Below are 21,159 nucleotides of genomic sequence, written 5' to 3' on the forward strand. Positions count from 1 at the left end.
AACTCCACTGGAAAATACCTATTCTGGTATATTTGATTAGGATGATTACAATTCGGTTTGACCGCTTAATAATTTTATTTTATTAGCGGAAATTGTTTTACATCTTATTGCTTCCCCGTATTTATACCTCAAAATATACCTCAAGAAATGTATAAAATGTTGTTTACATTAAGTTTATTATTTTTAATTGCTCTAAGCACCTATCAAAACTGTGTGTTCAGCTCGTGGTCTAGAATACCCAGCCTTAACTTAATACAAATTAAGGAAGTAATTGAGAGGCTCAGAGGGAGAAACGGCGCATATGCGAGAGTGGTCGAGTGAATGTTTACAGCGCATGAATTAACTTTCGTTGTTTTATCTAGAGTACCTCTAACCCCATGACTAATGCTCAAAGATGGGTCCCCCATGGGGCAGTGTTGCAGTTAACTGCTTTACATAAAATATAGGCAATATAGGCAAGCGCGGTGGAAAGCTTACCATTTCTAGGACCTCTAGCCAGGGAAATATTTTTTAATATATATAAATAAGATACATGAGCAAACCCGTCATAGAAAGACTATTATTTTCGCTCGTATTTGAAACTGTTAACTGTTATTGAATACCCACTTATCGAAATCCGAAACTCGATTAGTGGATGCGGCCTAGTGTGTTCGCACCGCTAAGCGCGCCACAAAAAAAGTGGAATTGTTCTAAGTTCAAACATCGATAATACTTATCGATATCTAGACTGACCCTCAACACCCATGACAATAATTAATATATATGACTAAATATGCAATAAAAAAAGGCCCAAGTCGACTGATATGTAGTAAAGCAGTTCAAACGGCACACGCATATAATAGCGTATATAGCCTGTGGAACGTCCTTATCTTATCGTGCGAGGTGGACACAACACGACCACTAATCAGAAAACAGAGTAGTTCTAACTCACAATATTGATAAACAAAGTAGAGAACAGCCGAGAGATACACGAGCACTTATTGGCCGCAAACACAAGACAAAACTACGGATATGTCCGAATCGGGAATCAAGAAGTTGAGCCAAGAACGGACTCGGGAATGGTTGGCCAGGCAGGAGGATGAGGAACTGGAGTCCATCGCCGAGTCCTCCGTTGTGGACAGCTTGGACTACGATTATACCGAGGAGGAGGAAGATACCGATCAAAATACCAGCGAAGAAATCAGCACAATGACACTAGGCACTCAAATCGGTGCGTACAGCTTACCATCGAGTTCCTACATTCAATTCTTAACATCCTCTTCTTAAATCTTAATATTCTCTTTAAAGCTGCCAAAAAGCACTCGATCATCACCGATACTATAAGGGACCTTATGAACTCAATCAACAGCATTCAGACCTTGGGCAACGTTAATATAAGCAACTCCACAAACGTTCATATCGGCAATGTTACCAATATCAATGGAAACATACAAATCATAGCCGAGAGCCTTACCCAAAACCGAAGAGATCGGCGGCATGTTTCGCCATCGAGAGATAGCGCTTCAAAAACTCCAACACATTTCGAAGACGACTATCAGGACGAGTCGGAGGAAAGGGTCCGCTCAGATGTGTTTATCAGGCGCCAAAGTAAGATATCATTCAGCAGGGGATTCTTGACCGTAACCACAGAATACCGATTTCACTTACAGAATTCAAAATACCCAAGGAGCTGTGCGCCATTATTCCGCGCTCTTCCTGGCTAGCACAGAAGCCCATGGAAGATCCGCAGCCTTTGCAACTACCTGTTAAATATGTGGTTATCTGTGAGTATTCAAGTTTACTGCGAGTTTTAACCATTTCTTTGACAATTGATTATAAAACAAAATATGCGTAAAAGTACGATGCAATAAATATAACATTTGATGTGGCCATCATGTTTGTCACGCACAGACTTAAAATATATCTTATTTTAACTCTTCAAATATGTTTAAAACCTTGATTATTCAATTTTTCCCCCGCAGTACACACAGCTACCGAGAGCTCAGAGAAGCGTGCGATCAACGTTAGACTTATTCGGGATATGCAGGTAAGTATCTTAAATCAAAAAAGTTTTTACTATTTAATCAAGATATATATATTGCAGTGCTTCCACATTGAGTCGCGGGGATGGAATGACATTGCGTACAACTTCCTGATCGGCTGCGATGGCAACATTTTCGAAGGACGCGGCTGGCAAACGGTGGGCGCCCACACTTTGGGATACAACAGGATCTCACTGGGGATCAGCTTCATTGGATGCTTCATGAAAGAACTTCCGACTCCAGACGCCTTGAACATGTGCCGCAATTTGTTGGCCCGCGGCGTGGAGGATGGCCACATATCCACCGACTATAGATTAATTTGTCACTGCCAGTGCAACTCAACGGAAAGTCCTGGTCGGCGATTGTACGAGGAGATACAGACATGGCCCCACTTTTACAATATCGAGGAGGAGGGACAATGAAGGCCAAAAGAAAAGCACCATTTCCCATACATACATGACTTAAATGCACCCGAATTACGTTTAAATTGTTGAAAATTAAATCATTTGTTTATAAATTTGCCTGTTTGGAAATTCTTTTGTAAGTCACGTAACTTACAGCAGCTGCTTTGTATAGTTTTATTATAGTTTATGCATCCTTGAAAGGTATACAACCTACAACGTGCCTACCTGCTTTATCTCAGAACTGAAAAAGAGGGAACAATATTACTGCACAAATGTGAGCGAGCTAGCATCACATAAATAGAAATGCATTTGTTGAAACAATCTATAATTAAACAGAAATTTGCTTACAGCCAAGTAAACGTTAACAATTAGAAATGATTTTCTTTAAGCTTTGGCGGAGCTGAATATTTTTCCTTAACGTGAGCGCGGTATTCCTCGTCATCATCGTGGCACTCCTTATAGCACAGAGTGCAAAAGAGTTCCCCACCGCATCCATGGCATCGGAAGTCAGCGTCCTCGTTACAAATATTGCACCAGGGTAATTCTTCGGTGTTGCCAGGGGACTCAGTATTAATTGGACTAATTTCATTCTCGGAAGTTGCTGGTAAGCGCGATTCTTCAACATACTGAATGGGATACAAAATGGCGATTTGGCTTATAAAATATACTTGTAATTTAATTGAATGCGAACCTTCTTCAATATGTTTTGTAGAAGTGACTCGTCATCCTCTTCGTTGTCCACGGTACCGTCCATCTGAGATCTCGACGGGCCTGCATCGGAATCGATGGGTGTGTCGCGTAGAGCTCGAAGACGTCTCTCAATGTCGGAAATTGAGTCATCCCTCTGCCTACTGATATTTTGATCTAGTTGTGTTTCCTCCACAAATTGTTCGAGCAAGTCCCTCATCTTCTCTTGATCGTTTCTTTGGTCGGTTGATAGTAGCAAATCCTTCTTATCGTAGCTTTTCGTAAGCGGCATTCCGGTGAGATTGGCCAGACGGGCGCGGATCTCGTCATCTGTGGCATCAACTCGCTTATAGTCCTGCATTCGTTTCTTCAATTCACTGTCCAGGTTCTCATCAATATGATCTTTATGATCTTTGGAATGTGGTGACGAACTGGTACTTGGAACCAATGCCTGGGGCAGTTCCTCCACAGGCAGGCTGTCACTGTAATTCATAAAATTATAGTTTCAGATTTGATATTCTAATGTGTTCTAGTTACTTGAACAGTGCATCGGCGCCCTCTGAACTTTTGGAGGGAGGGGGCAGGTTAATTTTGGTGACTAAGACCCCTGGCAGAGCTTCACAGTCTATAACTTTCTCGGCATCGGCGCTCGCCTGGAGTTTGGATAGCTTATCGTAGCATATGAGGCACACGTTGAGCACCTTTCCTGAGTGACGGGGCACGGGCATTGGCCTCTTCAAGCACTTGGAGCAGAATGAGTAGCCACAGTTGGGGCATCCATACTATGATTTTGGATTGGATACATTGTTAATATGTATGTTTGCATTCGCTTGATGACACTTGCCTCCTTGCAGAATAGGCCATATTTGCGGCCGCAGCCAAAGCAGCTCATTGCAACCAGAGTCACCAATTGGAAATCACCATATGTATTTAAAAAAGCTTTAAATCTCCTTTGCTTTGTTTTGAAAAAGTCAGTTTGAATTAGGGATGGTCGCGTGATTCCTGCACAGTGGGTAAGCTATCGACTACGACTGAAACTTCGATAGATACATGGACCATTGCACAAATCAGCTGTGCCTTGTTATGATTTAGTATATCAATAGTATTATTAAATTCTTGAGCTTTTTTGTGGCCAGATCTGTACAAGCTAGAGATGGTCGGGTGAGTCCAGCTATCGATTGTTAATTGCACACAACAGCTGTTTCTGAATAGTATTTAGTCTTCTGCTTTTAGTAGTTTTTTTTTTTTGATTGTGTATAAATCAATTTAAGACTGATCACTTTTCAATAGATTTCTTGTGATTGGCATTACTCAATAGTAATCGAACACAAGTCCGGTGGAGACGGGTTATTATGCAGACAGCTATTTTCCGATAGGGTAAAGGTCTATCGGTCTCGGACAGGTATCGTCATTGCAATTGTTTTGAGGTATTAAGACGTCAATTGATAAATTATCAATTTTACTGTAACACAACCCATTTATCCACACAACCACCTTACCAACATACTTCGATTCAATTTAACTAAATATTGCACGGCAAGTAGGAGCAAAAAGTGAGCGAAATCGAACAATAAAATGATGGGAAACAAGTCAGGGTTTGCAAACAATACAATTACAATGTATGTAATTTCGAGAAGTTATACTTTTCGCTGTGCACCAGGAAGTAATATTTAGTATTTACTAAGTTCAAAAGTTATCTCTGCCACGCGATATATGTTTTCGCATGGTATGTGAGTAATTATTAGCATAAAATTCCTTGACTCCGATAGGAAGTGCTCCAAGAAAACATCATGTGACATTTATAACAGCTACACGTACCGTATAAAGGTGCATATAATCGGTTCCAATATACATATGTATGTAACAGGTAGATGGAAGCCTTCACGACCTATATACACATGTGTGCGCGTGTGTGTAGATGTGTACATAATTAAGTACACACATAGGTGGCAGGTACATATGCAGGTTTACCGTCCTGTTTGCCAGTCCAATTCTGCCGAAATTGCATTTTTCTGGTTAAATTTAGATGGTTGCAGTCAATGGGAATGTTCGGTGCATTATCCTTGAAGGCGTGGTGTTAAATACGCCCTTTGGGCGGTTTTCACAGCTATAAACATCACCCCCTCTGACCGGACAAATGCTGAATGCTGTGGAACTCGGGGAAACCCCCCTCAAACTACGCTTGAAGTATTTAATTAAATTAAGTCATATTCAACATAGTATGGACCCGAATTGTATTTACCAGAGAAATCATAGGTGCAATCTAAGTAGTTTTGAAATCCGCTTTTCAGTTGGGAAGAAACAGATTTTACATAAATTTACGTAGCTTTTGTCATTTTCTATACATCTTCAATAATTTTTAAATTCTGCGCATATTCGGTTTTCTAAATTGTCCAACGTCCCGTTGCAGTTTGAACGAGTAAAGGCTTTATCACCAACCTGGGCAAACCATGGAGGAACCGAAAATGGGAAATACAGCGGAGCTGCCCACCACATCAACCGGGGCATCTTCGTCATCATCCACTTTGACCGACAACGTGAGCTACGACAAGATCGCCTGGACTCGGGATATCACAGAACCCTTGGCTGAGGAGTCCTCTACAAGTCAATTGCGCCCGCTGGGTACCTCGATTCCAACTGATTCGGCGGCATCAGAAGCGAATACATCCAACACATCGTATTCCTTTACTGGAGACTATCTCTCTGGTGGCAATAAGGCCGATCTAAAGGGTGGCTATCCATCCGCCGGCACCGAAAGTGACTCGAAATCCAACGAAAAGGACAAGGAGAAGGAGCAGACTTCAGATGAATCGCTTTACGAGTGTAACATATGTCTGGACACCGCCAAGGATGCTGTGGTCAGTATGTGCGGCCACCTCTACTGCTGGCCGTGTCTGCATCAGTGGCTCTTGACGCGCCCCAATCGCAAACTCTGTCCCGTTTGCAAGGCTGCCGTGGACAAGGACAAGGTCATACCGCTGTACGGAAGAAATAGTACACAAAAGGAAGATCCTCGGTAGGTTTGCACTCCAATATAAATATTGGATTTTTCGTAGACGTGTCTATAAAGATGTTTGTGCTATCCATATTGCTTAAGGATTGCGCTTTCAACATAAGTATTGTTTAATTAACCCACTATTATGTGTTTCACAGTAACAAAGTCCCACCACGCCCCTCTGGTCAACGTACAGAACCAGATCCTGTTCCCGGGTTCCCTGGATTCGGATTCGGCGACGGTTTTCACATGTCCTTCGGCATTGGAGCTTTTCCTTTCGGATTCATAACATCTTCGCTTAACTTTGGCGAACCACGTCCGGCTGGTAGGTTACTCATCGTCTCAATACGCATATTATCGAAATGAAGTAACGTTTGCCCCTTTTATTTAGCTGCTAATCGGGGAACAACGCAATACGAGGATGAACAGACCCTGTCTAAGCTGTTTTTGTATCTGGCAGTTGTGTGCATAAGTTGGCTGTTCTATGCATAGCAATTTGCGAACGCATAAAGACATCACCCCAATAATGCGAACCTATATTCAAATGTGTATGGAAAGCGTCCGAAGTAATCATATAGCAGTATCCTCCAGTTAAAACAATATTCTTAAACACGTTGGGTAATAGTCGTTGGTGTGATTAATTAACATAAATTGTAAGCTTTCGGTTAAAATTGTAATTTGAGAATTTGGAAAAGAGAAGTGGATTGGATCCCGAACTATTTCAAAAATTCCGCAATTCCCTACGACTCTCAACATAAAAAACTGAAATCTTGAAATCGTTTCTTGGGTATGTTCTCGGTTCGCAATGATTTAATTAAAGTGTAGATGTCCAAAAATTGTAAAAATATATACATATAATAAATTCGATAAAACATTAAAAACATTTATTTGAATTCGTTTTTCGTATAGATTATTATCGATGGGTGATTGGGACCGATTAAATCAATAATCATAAAATAAATTATGGATTATAGAAAAGCTTTTAAAAAATCATTAAGTTTATTGCTTAACTTAAACTGCACAACATTCTTTTTAACTTGAAATGGCCATTGCCTTAAGAGCAAAAAAACACAAAATAAAACTGGTGGCTACCTAAAATATTTTAGCTAAGCTAGGCGTTCGTCGAAATGGATTCCACGAACTGGATGAAACGCTGCCAGCTGGTCGCGAACTAGAGGATGTCTTCAGGTGGAGCTTGGGCTTGGCCGCAATACTTGTGGGACTGGGAAATCCGGATGAGATGCCCGATGAACTGGCCGCCGATAGCGTTGATAATGAGCCCTTCGACGACAATGGCTGCGGGTAAACCAGGTGAATTAGTTTACGTATTATTTAATTTGATCAATAGAGTGTCTGCACCTTCAAGTAGTTGCGATCCATGGGCGTTATCACTCTCAGCTCGAGTGTGGAGCCGCAGGATTGTATGAGCTGCACCACCTGCTGATGCGAGTACCATTTCACGTCCACGCCGGCTATCTCGACTATGAAGTCTCCCTCCTTGATGCCGCCAAGCTGAAAATAATACCTACAGTATACGAATCGATGGAAGATGCATTCACTTACGTCTGCCAGTGAATTAATCTCAACGTGGGCAATGATCACCGGAGCATCGCCGCGCACATGGAAGCCAAAGTTCTCAAACTCCTCCTTGTACAGATTGTATCCACCATCGTGCTCGTCATCGTTGTCCAATGGACACTTGTTGTTATTGCTGGGCACGCTGTGATACAGGGAGGATCCCTTCTGGAGACGCACACATCTTGGAGCAGTCCAGTGGCGTCTCGCCGAAAATATTGCTATCGGACCCAGGCGCTTGAAGGGATCCTTAACCTTGTGCGATGTGAAGTCGGGTCCGGTTAGGGATAACGTGAACTTCGAAGATGCTGAGAAAGTGGATGATATACATGAGCACAGCAGCTTAATCTTGAGTAAGATATGTATACTACCTTCAACCGATCGCTCTAGAAGATCGCCCTCTTCGATATTATTGGCTGATGCTTGCAGTCTGAACTTCTCGAGCTCCTCCTGCGATTTGGAGTGCACCTCCTTCATGACTTCAGTCAGCGATGCCTTGTTCTAAAAGATTAAAGATGTGAGACCAGATATAAACATGTTATATGGCATGGATATATAATATTTATTTTTATTAGTAAAAGTATATTTACCTTTAGGAACCTGCACATCCGCTGCAATCTCTGGGCTTCTTCGATGCTAGCCAGTGCCTCCTTCAAGTGGGCCAGTTTGTTGGCAATGGAGGTGGCCGCCTCATCGCTGGCTCCATAGTCGGCGTTGGTGATGCGCTCCACCTCCTGGGAATTGCCGATAAAGGACTCCTGGTTCTTTTGACTTGACTTGGATGCCTTCAGCTCGTCCGTCGCATCTATGCTGCGTGCCTTGTAGAAATGTGCGAATGCTGGTGGTGTGTACAATCATACTTTAGTATACTCCCATTTCGAGACGATGACCCATGCTACCTTTGTAGAGTTCCGCCTTGACTGGCACTAGGCCAGCCCAGCATTCCGGAAGATAGGTGTGCGTATCGTTTGCCTGGATATTCTTGTGCATCTCATTGTACTCGTGCGATATTTGAGCAGCCTCGCCAGCCAGATCCCGAAACGCTTGACAATCGAACTAATTGGTATACACATAGATGGGACAATTATTTATCTATGAGTGATAGGAATACTGACGGCTACTCACGCTCATTGCCTCGATTTGCAGCTGGAGTTTCTCGAAGAGACATTCTCGCGCCTGGGAGAGCATCAGCGAAACGAGAACGTCCAGGACCTGTGGCTTCAGGTCCATCGATGGTGCATTCGTAAACGTATCGTAGATGTGACGAAAGACCCCGGCTGCCCGTAGAAAACTATCCACGGCCAAATCCAGACCCCGTTCCGTGGTGCGATCGTGTCGAGCGCCGATCTGTGTATATATGCCGCCCAGATTGAACAGGGTGCAGGCCTTCTCGAAGGCTATGGTCCGCTGGCACGAGGGAACTCCCGTGAGCGAGTCGTACCACTCGAAGTATACGCCCAGGTTACGATCCGGCGGAAAGAAGCGACGTTCCACGTAATACAGGGTGTTGTAGTAGCGGAAAAGCAGGGCCACTCCGAGGGCATCTCGTGACGGTGTTTTGGATGCCTATAAGGAGCCGGGATAGGATTATTTGTGCACACAATTGTGGGATGTGAGCCATTACCTGTCTTGTGTCCGTCATATCGGCTATGGCATCAATGTACATCGAGGGCTCCTCGCTGTAGTGCTCCAGGATGAAGTCGGAAAAGGGTTCCATGAAATTGATCTCCTTGGTTTCCTTCAGGCCCAGTGGTATCATGGGCATAATTCCATTGTGACTGGGAAGTATTATATCATTATTTTTGATATCAAAAGATAAGCTTAAAACTGGCCAGCTCTGGGTCTTCACACCCATTTCCAAATCCTATATTCCACAGAGCTTACAACAAGGAGCATCTTATCTCACCTTTCGCTTTGATAGATTTCCACCGAAGAATTCAACTCGGCTAGTTGCTCCTTCAGCAGTTGCAAATTTGAGTTGACAAAGCTAAGTTCCAAGGCAACTGTGTCTCGCAATTTGCGGTTCGATGTGGCCTAAATAATATATATATGTATATGCATATAGTTTGGCTTGGGTATAGGTTGAGGGTGATATGGGAAGGTACCCACCTTGTATAGATTCTCAGCACCAGCTCGAAGGCGGAGTTCCTTATTTATTTCTTTGTTTAATTTGCATCGTCTGTTTTGCAGTTTGCTGCGGCATGTCGCTGCTCGTGGATCTGAACCCTGGAAAATGGTATATGGTATATGGTATATGATATATTGTATATGATAGTACACATGGATTAGAATGATTTCATCTGAATATATATATATACACGAATTTAAGGCGGTGTTGTGGAGATATTTGCTTTTATTGGCGGATTCCTGTACGTCATTAGTCATGATAGCAATCCCTAAAAGCTATGACTCAATGTTCAGAATGAACAATTCCACAACGGAATCATTTATGGTTTGAAGTGATAACAATTTGCTTTGCTGAATCTTAGAGATCTACACAATCTACACGAATAATCACTGAATGCGTACAAATATAAATTAAATTTCAATTCTACACTTACCCGAACAAAGCAAAAGGATAACTCATTGGGCTTCTCGTCATCCTCGTTCTCCTCGTTTTTCGCCACTCTCGTCGACAATTCGTGTTCCTTATCATCCATGGCTCCAAGATTAATCCGAACTGATTATGACCCAATAGGACTACCGAAAAACACCAAATTACTTTTTATCTTGTGTGTAGATACTAAAATAAAAACCATCTACTCCCACAAGCTAAATAGATTCTATACTGTTCTTCCGACCTTCAAAACACGACCAAGATCATGAAAATGCATGTCGCACTTGTGGAGTTATGGTGTAACTATTATAACACGAGCTCGTTTTCGTGTGTATGTATGTATGCACATGAGTGTCTAAAGATAGAACCGCATTTCTTCAGCTTTAGGAGGTCAAACTCATCAATCGCCTTAACGGTTTCGGATTCGAGAGCCACTTAAACAGCGCCAAACATCAACATAATATAACCGTCATGGAAGTGCTTTAGGGCAAATTAAAGTGTATATATCGTGTATAAACGTATATGACTAGAGTGACATTATTTAATACAACATTAACTCTATTAGAAACTTAAAAGTGGCAAAATATTATGGGGTTACGACGTTTATTTGATCAAGATCATAAAAGTCCGCTCATATCTATAAAAAGTGTGGGCAAAGAACTAGAATTCTGGGACACCGAGATATGAGGCTTGATCGAACGGTATTTCTGGGACAGCCCGTATGGAGAATTCGCTTGAAAACAATAGGAATTAACTGCCATTCAGTGTTCTCGTTAATTTTTGTTTTTTTTTTGTTTTTTTTGTTGAAACTAAACTATAAACTATACACATGCAAGCACGTCGGATGGGTGGAGATTTCGATGTTGATTTCACGTATTCATGAGATCACAGAATGCAAAGCATAAACACAGTGTTTTATCGGATCGCTTGCGATCGGAGGGGGAGGAATAGCTATAGATATAGATATAGACAAATATGTGGTTTGCCACTGGTTTCACTATTTTACACTGGCATTCCAGAGAGTCCATGGCATATTTATGATAATCCGAGGGCTTGTTCCACATCATCAGTAGCATACTTTTGTAGTACTGTTATGGCATAATTATAATACACATATTTACACGGGTTACAACTTTATAAGCTCGATGGGCTCCACAGAAGGGAAAAACCGAGAAATACACTTGTTTGCCCACTAATGCTCACCGTATCCACATACTCTCGATCAATATTCAAGATTTTCAGCACTCGCCCAACGGAATTTCGAGTGAATATCAGTTATGTTCGACTTGTCTGCACTACACTTTCCACTATTACCAAAAAAATATATGCAACAGGTTACTGCTTTACCTTTGGACAGCCAAAGCGCCAGGTACGAGTTTCCGCACCACCGTAAAGTCTCAAACTGGTTATTTACCCGTGCCTAACTATGCGGATCCAGTGTGACCGTCGCACAGCCGTTACTACATACCATATGGTTAGCTGAGACGTTACCAAAATAACTGACAAGTGGCAACTTTTTGGCAATCCTTACTTTGATGTAGGAATATAAACTATTATGATTAATGAAATAATGACAAACAAAGTTAATAATACAGACATATTGTCTGACTAAGTAAGAGTTTTAAGTCTACCTACATATATTGAACATTATGCACTAGCGCTATACACATTAGAGTAATATTACATATAATCAAGTAATATAAGATATGATATATCGGGCTAGTGTTATAATCCTCTATTCAGTTAAAAAAATATTCTTTTTGCCCAGTGTAGCCGCATTTTAACCACTTTGTGAGATAACTTCGGTATGTTTGCTGATAAAAGAAATAAACAATGGAATCTAGAATAAATATATGCTGCACAAACAATCAAATAATGATAACGAACATTGCATTGGCAAGAATTTTAGCATCAGCACTGATCATTGGCAAAATTCCAAGTATTTTATAATCATCTACATTTTGAAAAATTGAAGACGAAAAAGATTAGGTTCGTACATAAAACCTAACTTATAAACAACCAGAAAAGGCACGAAAGGCTTAATTGAAACTCAGTATTCAATGTGAAAAGGAGCTTTGTAACTTTTTTCGTGTTTTCCAATCGGTAATCCTCCATTTTGCATTAGAAAGGCAGCGTTTTTAACAAGTTTAACCTTAGGAAGTGCATCTTTATTCATTTAATCAAGGGTAGTACGTCTTCTTGAACCTGTTCTTATTCTTAGGGACGTCTGGTCGGACTGCCCGGGGAACATACTCCTTGTCATGTGCGTCCAGCGTTCGTTGCCAAGGATTGATGTCCAGCTCGAAGAAGCGCCGTTTGGCCTCCATGGCGCGAGTATTGTTATCAATCTTGTACAGCTTCTCCCACAGGTAGATTTCAGGTAACTCCAAGTGTCGCGGTCGGTTTGAAGCCAAATATTTGAATGTTTTACTAATAAAGTCACGCTGTTCGGCGTTCTCATAGTCGGATACGTCGGATGCAACATACGGCTGCTGCTCCGCAATACTCCGCTGAATAGATGGCACATTAGCATAGAAGTTAAGCAGGTGCCGCAGTGCGTTATCGTTGAAATCAACACACTTTCCGCTCGTCGAAATCTCAGCGTAAAGTGGAAGTGGCTTTGTACCACGACAGAAGTTGACACGAGGATTTTCCTCCACGTTCTTGCCGTACAGCAGCAGCGTATTTAGCTGATACTCGTAAAAGCTCCATTCCCTGCCGTTCGTGATCACAGTTTGTGTGTTCATGGGATAGGTCAGTTCGTTGTATGTGTTGAAGCCATTGTAGTTCGCCTGGGCCAAAAGCAACGCGTATGACGATTTAATCGCCAGTGAGTGCAGAGCCTCTAGCAGATCCTGCTCACCATACGATTTCGGGCGGAGTTGAAGGTGTGCCCGCGATTGAAATGAGAGCAGGCCAAAGTTGTGCTCATTTCCTTTGGGCCAATATCCTGGCACATTGGTGGCGTGCTGATGCTTGGTACTGTAGCCAAGAGTTCGCGGGTCATGCTTGAAACGGGGCAATTGTTTGCTCAGCTCGAGGTTTTCGCTTTCCGCTTCCGTTTTCCACGGCGATAATTGCTTGCGATGGCGCAGGGCAAGATACGGTGCTCCCGTATACTGAACCAGCCGGTCGACGCTCTCGTTTGCCATCTCCTTTTGCCATTTCCGGCCCTTCTTTGATTTTTGCACGTTCTTGGGTGGATCTACGCCGCCAACGGCCCAGAAGGCTTCGTGGCGCGGATTGTAGTCGACCTCGACCTCATCCAGGTGCTTGTACTCCTCGCTAAGGGACTGCAACAGAGCTCTGTTCAGCTGTTCCACAATGATCTGCGTTAGGATGCGCTCACGTTCAACAGGGCTACGTTCGGCAGAGTTGGGTTGCTTTTCTAGATGCCTACGCTTGGTATGGAAGAGAATACATTAATACCAGACGACCGTACTTGTAACTCGAGCCACTCCAACCAATCAGAGTTCTTAAGTGAGTTTGCGAAGTCACTGCCCACAAACTCGCATGAGAACTCGGTTTGTTGAAAGGGGGCCTCATTTTACCCACTTGTAGTAGTCGTGTGCAAACTCAAGGGCATCGATGACATCCCCGCGAGCCGCCTTGAAAAGACCATCCTCGCTTGGCTGCTCCTTCTGCTCGGAATCCTGTTCCTTCGGCGATTTAGATGGCAAATCCTCGAGCACTGTGCGCGTATAATGTTGCGTGAGCGGCAGTGCATTGTAGGGAATTTTCGAGTCGTTGAAGTCGACCACCTTGAAGCCATAATAGCGAGGAATATTGATTTTGATCATCTTCTCCTCCACCGTGGGCACCTGGCGGATTTCCTCGTGCCAGTTGGTCGCATCCCTCTGCTTGCGCGCCTGGAAGGACGGATCCTGAATCTCCGGATATGCCGGCTCTCCGTCCGTGGGATTCAGCTGCAGCTGCGACTGTCCGGCCAAGCAGCGCTTGTACGTCGTTCGCAACTGGCTTACAAGGTTAAGCTTCAACATGCCGGCAACTCAAACGCAAGTTGCGATTTATGTTTTCGAAGAAATCAAATTTACTCCAGTTTTTTGACAATAACTAGGTTATGTCATTGCTGCAGTGTGACCAAAGAAGTTGCGTCAAGGTAGCGACGGAAAGTTATGCGACGCCAGTGAAATGGTATATTGTTATTTATGTAGCTCTAATAAGAAAAGCGCTTATAATTTGAATGAATATGCCATGATACATAGTGGGAAATGTAACTTGCATATTTCTGAAATCAGTTACGAATTTATTAAAGCTTGCAAATTTGAATTTTTCATGCCACCGTTCCTCATGGGGCAGTATTTAATTTAGCATATTTTCGCATTGTAATAATGGCATATTTGAACGGTCTCGCCACGGTCATATTTGCGAAAATATGCACAAGAAATCAAGTTTCAATACTCGCCATAAAAACGATTTATTGCAGTAAACAATAGAACGGAGCTGTTTAGCTAGCGAATATCAGTTGAATTGTTTTCCCACGATTGCAACGCTGTCTCTGTTAGTCGAGTAAAACGCATAAGTATTTGGTGCGACTAAGCCGATGCCTAATTCTCATCCGCATGCTAAAACTGCAACTGAATCGAAATAGGAATCGGAATCTTTAACTGAAACTCAATCTACATCAGCAACTGAATCTGAGCACGCCGGCAAAATGAATCCCTGTGTGCTGCCAACACCATTGCCCGATCTGGATGGCGACAAGCGATGGCACAGCATACACCGCCGGTTCATCTCCGATTGCCGCGAAAAGGATCCGGATGTGATATTCCTGGGGGACTGCATCTTCGAAACCGTCCAGGACACAGAGGCCTGGAATCAGTACTTTGCACCGCTGCACTGCCTTAACTTCAGCATTCGCGACGATTGCACCGAGCATGTACTGTGGCGCATCGAAAACGGTGCGCTGGACAATGTGAATCCCAAAATCGTGGTCCTCCATGTGGGCACCAATAACGTGAGGAACAGCGCGGAGGAAGTGGCCGAGGGTGTGCTCGCGAACGTAACGAAAATCCGCCAAAAGCTGCCCAACGCTTACATCGTTCTTCCCGTAAGTAGTGGTGGTTTTAGACAGCGTTAATCGCAGTAAATTCTCACCATTACCATCTCTCCCTTGCAGTCGCTACTGCCGCGTGGTCAGCAGCCCAATAAGTTGCGCGAAAAGAATGCCAACATCAACGAGGTGGTCAATGGATTGACCAAGGGATTGTATCGCGTGCAGACGGTGGCCATTGACAAGGGTTTGATCCAGAGCGACGGCAGCATCAGTCATCACGATATGTTCGACTATAAGAATCTAACCAATGCTGGAGCGAAAAAGATTTTAGAACCACTCTATGATTTGCTTTCTCAAATTCTCAACGAAAACGAACCTGAAAACGATCTCACTCCCTCCGAATAAAAGGAACATCCAGCAGCTATCCATTATATATACATATACATACATACATATACCACAAACAATTCCCAGAATATAACTTAAAACAAGAAATGTATTTTTTGAAATCTCAAAAGCAATAGAGCTGCGAGACTATCTCACAATTAAGCATAAGTTTACGTATCGAATAGTAAACCATCGCATATACCATTGCAAAATGATATTATTTTACATTGTATTTATAAGATAAAAACAAAAATGAATGTCATTGGGTAAAATATAAGTTATCTTCAAGCATCAGACATCTATTGATTTCTACTCCCTTAGTTTGTTTCACCATTTTAGTCGGAACACCCATAAATCAACTTGCGATTGAATATAGCATTGACTGGATTCTTTGCGTATTATTACATTATTATTATTTAATGCATTGACAATAAGAAGTAAAGTAGAATCAAACTTTGGGACACATTTGATAAGTTTACAAGTAATTGATTTTTTAAAAAAAGGCCAATCTTCAAATAGAAAGTGTAACTCTTGCGACTTCGAAGAAATAAAAAGAGTAAAACAGTAGGCTCTGATGGAAATGTGATTGAATTTTCTTCAATACTGCTCTGTATTATATTTAGAGTGTACACAAAGCTACAACATATTTCCAAAGATAGAACGTTGAAAACGGGTTCATTCAAATAAAATACACAATGCTGCGCATTCCTGGAATGCCCCTTCTTCCGGGGACTCTCTTCCGCGATGTAAGTACTAGCAATTGAGCCTCAATTAGGATCAGTATCCATATAAACCGGTATGTAACAGGTATCCAAGGGACATTACCCCAAACCGCAATCGCTGGCCAATTTCCAAGGACTCAGCATGCTCAGTGATCGCCAGCAACCGGCTCCTGTGGAATCGGGCAGCGTTACGGTGGACATAAGCTGTCCCCCAGTTGGGGCGTCCTCCATATATCCACCCCGCTCGGGTCCCCGGATGCCTCCATGGCTGGCATACGACAAGAAGGTGCTGTGCTTCAATGCCTACTTCAAGCAAACCCTCCAGGAGGTCTACCATGCGCCCTACCTGGTGCGCAAGGTCAAGATCTACTACTATCTTGAGGATGGTACCTTGGAGATCTACGAGCCCCGGGTGGACAACTCTGGGATCGTGCAGGGATGCGTGGTTCATCGGCAGCGGGTTCAGAAGGCGCCTCCCTGCGATAACGAGTTCATGTCTTTAATCGATCTGAACGTGGATCAGACTGTTCAGATATTTGATCGGCAATATCACATCATCGATTGCGATCCGTTCACAAGGCATTTTTTGAATACACGCGGCATCACTGTTCCCGATCCGATTAAATCGCCATGGTAATCTTAAATTAAACCCATTAATTACTCATTCTAATGTCCGTTTTCAAAGCGATCCCACCGAGGAGCAAAGAAAACGTCAAAACCAACCACGATCCGGTAATTTAATCCCGAAGAACCATCCGTTTGCCCAGTTCCTGAAGTTCGATAGGCAAATACTCAAGTTTCAGGCGTACTGGGATGATAGAACCGAGTTCGGAGATGTGCGAAAGCTGGAGCTGTGTTACTACCTCTCCGATGATACCATCGAAATCAAGGAGCAACACATTCGCAACTCGGGACGCGACGGCCCAACCGTTTTTCTCAAACGTGGACGGTTAGCTCGGGTAAGTATGGATGGTACTGGGATTAACTATAAAAAGGATGCAATACCATATTAGCAAAGTAATAACAATAGAGATAAAAATGAAACAAAAATGCTTAAAGTGCTCAGAATGTTTAGTTCTGCTTATTAGCTATGTAAACTGCATTTTTTCGGCAAAAGATTTATCCAGATTTTTTAATGAAAAATAATGGGTGTTCTTTCTATAAGAAATACAATAAACAGAATTCCTCATCGATCTGTATTCAAACCAAAAAACTTTTTTATTACCATTTTTTGTAAATTTTGATGATCGATTTTTATGACCCTTATTGAAAATGCGAAAATTTGTCAAAAAATGGATTCCCAAAAATCAGCAGGAATATTACATGGGTAATTAGATTAATGGCCTCTAAACAGAGCTCTGTTTATAAGCCGCACAAAACAGTCTTTCTTTTAGTAGTGCTAGCTTTTTGGGCACATCTTGATGGGGAATCCGTTGGCAAATATCGTACTTTATGAATATTGTGATATGTTTTCTAGGAATTTGAAGGGCTCCAGCTGCCAGGCCAGATGACTCCGACGACGCTACTTAATGTCCTGGGCACCAACATGCGCAACGTACGCTACTGCGTGGATCCACTGAACACCGGAAACAAGGATATCCATTACTACAGGGAAAAGGATCTGCAGATAGGCAGTGTGATAAACGTTTATGGTCGTGCGGTGGTGATAACCGAACTGGATCCCTTCACCCAGAACTACTACCGCCAGCGATATGGGATACAGGACTTTACCCCACTGCCAATCCCCGCCAGATCCGATGATTGTGCCGATCATAGACCCGAACGACAACTGCCACCTTACAATGGTTGGGGAAGCTACGAGGATTCGGTGGGCAATTGCATATCGGTGGAACCGAAGCCGCCAAAGAGCGACTTCAAGAAGTTCATCAAATACGATCGTTATGTGCTCCGCTTTGGGGCCAAAATGCTCTCGACCATCAAGGCGAATTGCGAGCGAATCTTCGTGATTAGCTACTATCTATGTGATGATACGCTGCAGATCCAGGAGATCGCCGTGCGGAACTCCGGATTCCTTGGTGGCGAATTCATGAAGCGCACGCGCTTGGAGTTGCCTGGACAGGAGAAATTCTCCTGCAAGCAGCCGCAATACTATATGCCCTGGAACTTCTTTATCGGATCGACCATGTCGCTGAAGGACTTCATCTTTCACATAGTCTCGGCGGATGAGTACACCCTCATGTACATGGAGCACCATCAGGAGAGCTTTACCCATGCAAATGTGGGTGTCATTATGGAAAAGGTGAAAGTTGCCCTGCAGAATCACATGACGGAGTTTGTGGGATCGTGTGTTCCGGATTGTACGGATCTGGAGAAGAAGAGGAATGTCTTTGTGTCCTTCGAGAGCTTCAAGGGCGCCCTGATCGGCATTATGGGTAACCAGATCAGTGATCATGAGATCATCAGTCTCTGCCGCCACTTTTCGGCGGAGAAGAGTCAACCAAATGCCTGCGACCGATCCACCGTGCGGGCGGCGGCGCATCTGGAGCTAAAGAAAGCCCTGTGGAATGCTCGGGATGATCTGATGGAGCACTTCCATCACATCAACCCGACCAACCAGCCATTCCTGCCCGAATCCAAGGTGAGGTCGGCACTGCGGGGCTGTCGTCTCCCATTCTCCCTGGAACTGATCGACAATATACTCTCGATTTTGAATCGGAACGAGTGCGATGACATCGAGGTGTGCGATCTGATGAACTTCATCGACGTATCCTGCGGCAAGGGATGCAACATGCTGCCCGTGAACCACGCCTTCGAGCTGTGCCCCAAGATCCCCTTCCTGAACAAGGGTCGTGTGGTGAACTTCACCTGCTTCCTGGGCGAACTGAATCTGCCCCTCAACCTGCCAGCCGGCGGTGAGAAGAATCACGATGCCCTCGGAGAGGGCAGGATAATGCCACCGTCGGCCATGTCCGATACCGAACCCCAGAAGATGCATGAAGACGACGCACACATGGCTTGATTGAGATGAGATGTGTATCTTGAGCTGCACACACATATGTTGTTCCAAATTTTTGGTTGTAATTCCTTCTTTCAGGTTCAAAATATAGTTTGAAAATTCGGTTTTGCCCACTTGGATTGGGAAAAGGCAATGACGGAATCAAAAATGCAATTGAATTGACTCTTTTGCTAATTTAACAGTAACAATATATAATTGGCTTTATATAGGAAACTTCAAATGCAATAGAAAACTTAATACATTAGTTAAAATCTATCACACATATATTTCGTACCCTGTTTACAAAGTTTCTAACTTAAAATTAAAAACATGTTTTTCTTGCTGCATTGTTTACCAATGGTTTTATAATTCTAATCATTTCTACATATGCAAATAATATTTTGGGCACCGAGATTATTCAACAGCTAATTCCGATTCGTTGGGCAATTCAGTACCTTCTCCTGCTCTTGGCAGGTTTTGGTCTCCCGATCGAACCACTGATTCCGGGGGCAATTGTGGCGCTTGGGCCGATTTTTATGGCATATATAGTAACGTCGGCAATGTCTGGGGTCGGTCAAGTACTCCCCATCGGTTATTCCACGGCAATCGCGCGCGAATCTCAAAACATCGATTTTGATATTGGGTCGATACGGTGTATCTTCAAATATGTCAATGGGCTGGGATACAGTTGTATCGGTATCATTTGCATCAATTTTCGGTTTTTTGGTTGTCACTGTCGTCGTCGGTGGACTGGTGGTCGTGGTGACCTCCTCCTTGGCCATTATATCAGGTTTGATATATGATTGTGATTCAGGTTTGGCTTCTGGTTTGACTTCTCCCAGTAAAGCGACGCCACGATCCCCGTTGAAACATTTGATTAGTCCGGGCAGATTGCAGGTCTGGATCTTTGGATCGTAGTACAGACCACTGGAGCACTCCCGCCGGATGGCATTTCCACGCAGGCACACATAGAAGCTGGAGCAACTGGTCGGATCAGCAAACGAGATGCCAATGAAGCGATCCGCACAAACGGTGATGCTCAATGCTTCCATCAATGGCACCGCCGAGGACAGTAGGATCACCAGAAACAGATGGAGTGCATTCCCTAAAGACGGAAAAATATGCAAAAGTCTTAATATGGATTTACAATAATCTTAGCTTGAAAGGAAAGCTCTATCGTGGGACATTTTTACAAGACAGACATTATCCACATAGGGTATATACTTGTATATATGGCCCCATCTTCGGAATACCCAAATATCCTTTGCTGTTGATGCCCATTGATTGATGGTTATCAGCTAATCCAATGCAGAGGTCTGTATCCTATTATAAGATGGTGTGCGGTGAGGTGCAAAGGCTATAGATATAGTTCATTTTCAACGTACAAACTTTCATATTGGTAAACCAGCTTGGAGGTTTTGCTTAAATAACGAGACAACTTTAGCATAGACTCGCTTTTATAGTCGGAGGCGCCTTCTTATCGCCATTGGCAGACGGTTACATGGTTAACGTCCACTTCTTGTGAAGAAAACACGGCTTGCACAAACACTTTTCGCGCGTGCTAGCGGTACTAGCGTTTATCGCAAATGAAACCATTAGGAAATTGGCAGGGAATATATATATATAATGTCTTTTATCAGTGTCTGCTATTTTGGACAATGCAGCACAACTTTCTCGAAATTATTGCACTTGGATGTTTTACATTTGATAACAGTTTTGTACAGAGGAAATATATATGTGGGCGAACTTATTATACTCAACGATTTCTCACGGTGTCTTAGCTATCAAATCCGTAGTATAAAAATACGAAACTTGACTTGAAACCCCAAACAAAACCA

At 43.1% G+C, this 21,159-nt stretch overlaps 8 protein-coding genes across 11 annotated transcripts; 4 read left to right on the forward strand and 4 right to left on the reverse strand.

The window, feature by feature from the left end:
* The first annotated feature begins 632 nt into the window (after positions 1-632).
* On the forward strand, positions 633-2,539 carry LOC6550606 (peptidoglycan-recognition protein LE). The gene is made up of 5 exons (XM_001977992.3): positions 633-1,210; positions 1,288-1,587; positions 1,650-1,763; positions 1,962-2,026; positions 2,084-2,539. Exons 1-5 carry the CDS (start codon positions 1,012-1,014, stop codon positions 2,441-2,443), a joined length of 1,038 nt encoding a protein of 345 aa, XP_001978028.1. The 5' UTR covers positions 633-1,011; the 3' UTR covers positions 2,444-2,539.
* Positions 2,540-2,735: 196 nt separating this feature from the next.
* On the reverse strand, positions 2,736-4,294 carry LOC6550607 (abscission/NoCut checkpoint regulator). Its single transcript, XM_001977993.3, has 4 exons — positions 3,957-4,294; positions 3,650-3,894; positions 3,117-3,594; positions 2,736-3,051 (listed from the first exon to the last, which is right to left on the reverse strand). The coding sequence occupies exons 1-4, from the start codon at positions 4,002-4,004 to the stop codon at positions 2,794-2,796; spliced, it is 1,029 nt and encodes a 342-aa protein (XP_001978029.2). The 5' UTR covers positions 4,005-4,294; the 3' UTR covers positions 2,736-2,793.
* A 148-nt stretch (positions 4,295-4,442) lies between these two features.
* LOC6550672 (E3 ubiquitin-protein ligase RNF185) lies at positions 4,443-6,992 on the forward strand. Of its 2 annotated transcripts, none has more exons than XM_026982368.1 (4): positions 4,443-4,539; positions 5,523-6,128; positions 6,266-6,432; positions 6,499-6,992. In XM_026982368.1, the coding sequence occupies exons 2-4, from the start codon at positions 5,563-5,565 to the stop codon at positions 6,597-6,599; spliced, it is 834 nt and encodes a 277-aa protein (XP_026838169.1). In that variant the 5' UTR covers positions 4,443-4,539; positions 5,523-5,562; the 3' UTR covers positions 6,600-6,992. The 2 variants fall into 2 exon arrangements, with proteins under 2 accessions (XP_026838169.1, XP_026838170.1); XM_026982369.1 differs by having other exon boundaries at positions 4,457-4,514.
* A 95-nt stretch (positions 6,993-7,087) lies between these two features.
* On the reverse strand, positions 7,088-11,715 carry LOC6550673 (rhophilin-2-A). 2 transcript variants are annotated; one of them, XM_001977995.3, is made up of 12 exons: positions 11,587-11,715; positions 10,244-10,382; positions 9,792-9,908; positions 9,589-9,716; positions 9,307-9,460; positions 8,808-9,248; positions 8,582-8,738; positions 8,273-8,520; positions 8,054-8,183; positions 7,671-7,990; positions 7,467-7,619; positions 7,088-7,403 (listed from the first exon to the last, which is right to left on the reverse strand). In XM_001977995.3, exons 2-12 carry the CDS (start codon positions 10,340-10,342, stop codon positions 7,200-7,202), a joined length of 2,151 nt encoding a protein of 716 aa, XP_001978031.1. In that variant the 5' UTR covers positions 10,343-10,382; positions 11,587-11,715; the 3' UTR covers positions 7,088-7,199. The 2 variants fall into 2 exon arrangements, with proteins under 2 accessions (XP_001978031.1, XP_026838154.1); XM_026982353.1 differs by having other exon boundaries at positions 11,443-11,715.
* Positions 11,716-12,374: 659 nt separating this feature from the next.
* Positions 12,375-14,375, reverse strand: LOC6550674 (39S ribosomal protein S30, mitochondrial). Its single transcript, XM_001977996.3, has 2 exons — positions 13,795-14,375; positions 12,375-13,635 (listed from the first exon to the last, which is right to left on the reverse strand). The coding sequence occupies exons 1-2, from the start codon at positions 14,238-14,240 to the stop codon at positions 12,420-12,422; spliced, it is 1,662 nt and encodes a 553-aa protein (XP_001978032.2). The 5' UTR covers positions 14,241-14,375; the 3' UTR covers positions 12,375-12,419.
* A 191-nt stretch (positions 14,376-14,566) lies between these two features.
* Positions 14,567-15,942, forward strand: LOC6550675 (platelet-activating factor acetylhydrolase IB subunit beta homolog). Of its 2 annotated transcripts, XM_026982093.1 has the most exons (3): positions 14,567-14,789; positions 14,852-15,310; positions 15,380-15,942. In XM_026982093.1, the coding sequence occupies exons 2-3, from the start codon at positions 14,915-14,917 to the stop codon at positions 15,659-15,661; spliced, it is 678 nt and encodes a 225-aa protein (XP_026837894.1). In that variant the 5' UTR covers positions 14,567-14,789; positions 14,852-14,914; the 3' UTR covers positions 15,662-15,942. The 2 variants fall into 2 exon arrangements, with proteins under 2 accessions (XP_026837894.1, XP_001978033.1); XM_001977997.3 differs by having other exon boundaries at positions 14,567-15,310.
* A 327-nt stretch (positions 15,943-16,269) lies between these two features.
* LOC6550676 (EF-hand domain-containing family member C2) lies at positions 16,270-19,444 on the forward strand. The gene is made up of 4 exons (XM_001977998.3): positions 16,270-16,389; positions 16,451-16,998; positions 17,051-17,324; positions 17,843-19,444. Exons 1-4 carry the CDS (start codon positions 16,339-16,341, stop codon positions 19,343-19,345), a joined length of 2,376 nt encoding a protein of 791 aa, XP_001978034.1. The 5' UTR covers positions 16,270-16,338; the 3' UTR covers positions 19,346-19,444.
* Positions 19,445-19,588: 144 nt separating this feature from the next.
* LOC26526402 lies at positions 19,589-20,746 on the reverse strand. Its single transcript, XM_015155971.2, has 2 exons — positions 20,707-20,746; positions 19,589-20,426 (listed from the first exon to the last, which is right to left on the reverse strand). Exons 1-2 carry the CDS (start codon positions 20,714-20,716, stop codon positions 19,747-19,749), a joined length of 690 nt encoding a protein of 229 aa, XP_015011457.1. The 5' UTR covers positions 20,717-20,746; the 3' UTR covers positions 19,589-19,746.
* Positions 20,747-21,159: the final 413 nt, after the last annotated feature.

This window comes from Drosophila erecta, unplaced genomic scaffold, assembly GCF_003286155.1.
Source record: "Drosophila erecta strain 14021-0224.00,06,07 unplaced genomic scaffold, DereRS2 tig00000126-arrow-pilon, whole genome shotgun sequence".
In the NCBI taxonomy this organism is placed as follows: Eukaryota; Metazoa; Arthropoda; class Insecta; order Diptera; family Drosophilidae; genus Drosophila; species Drosophila erecta.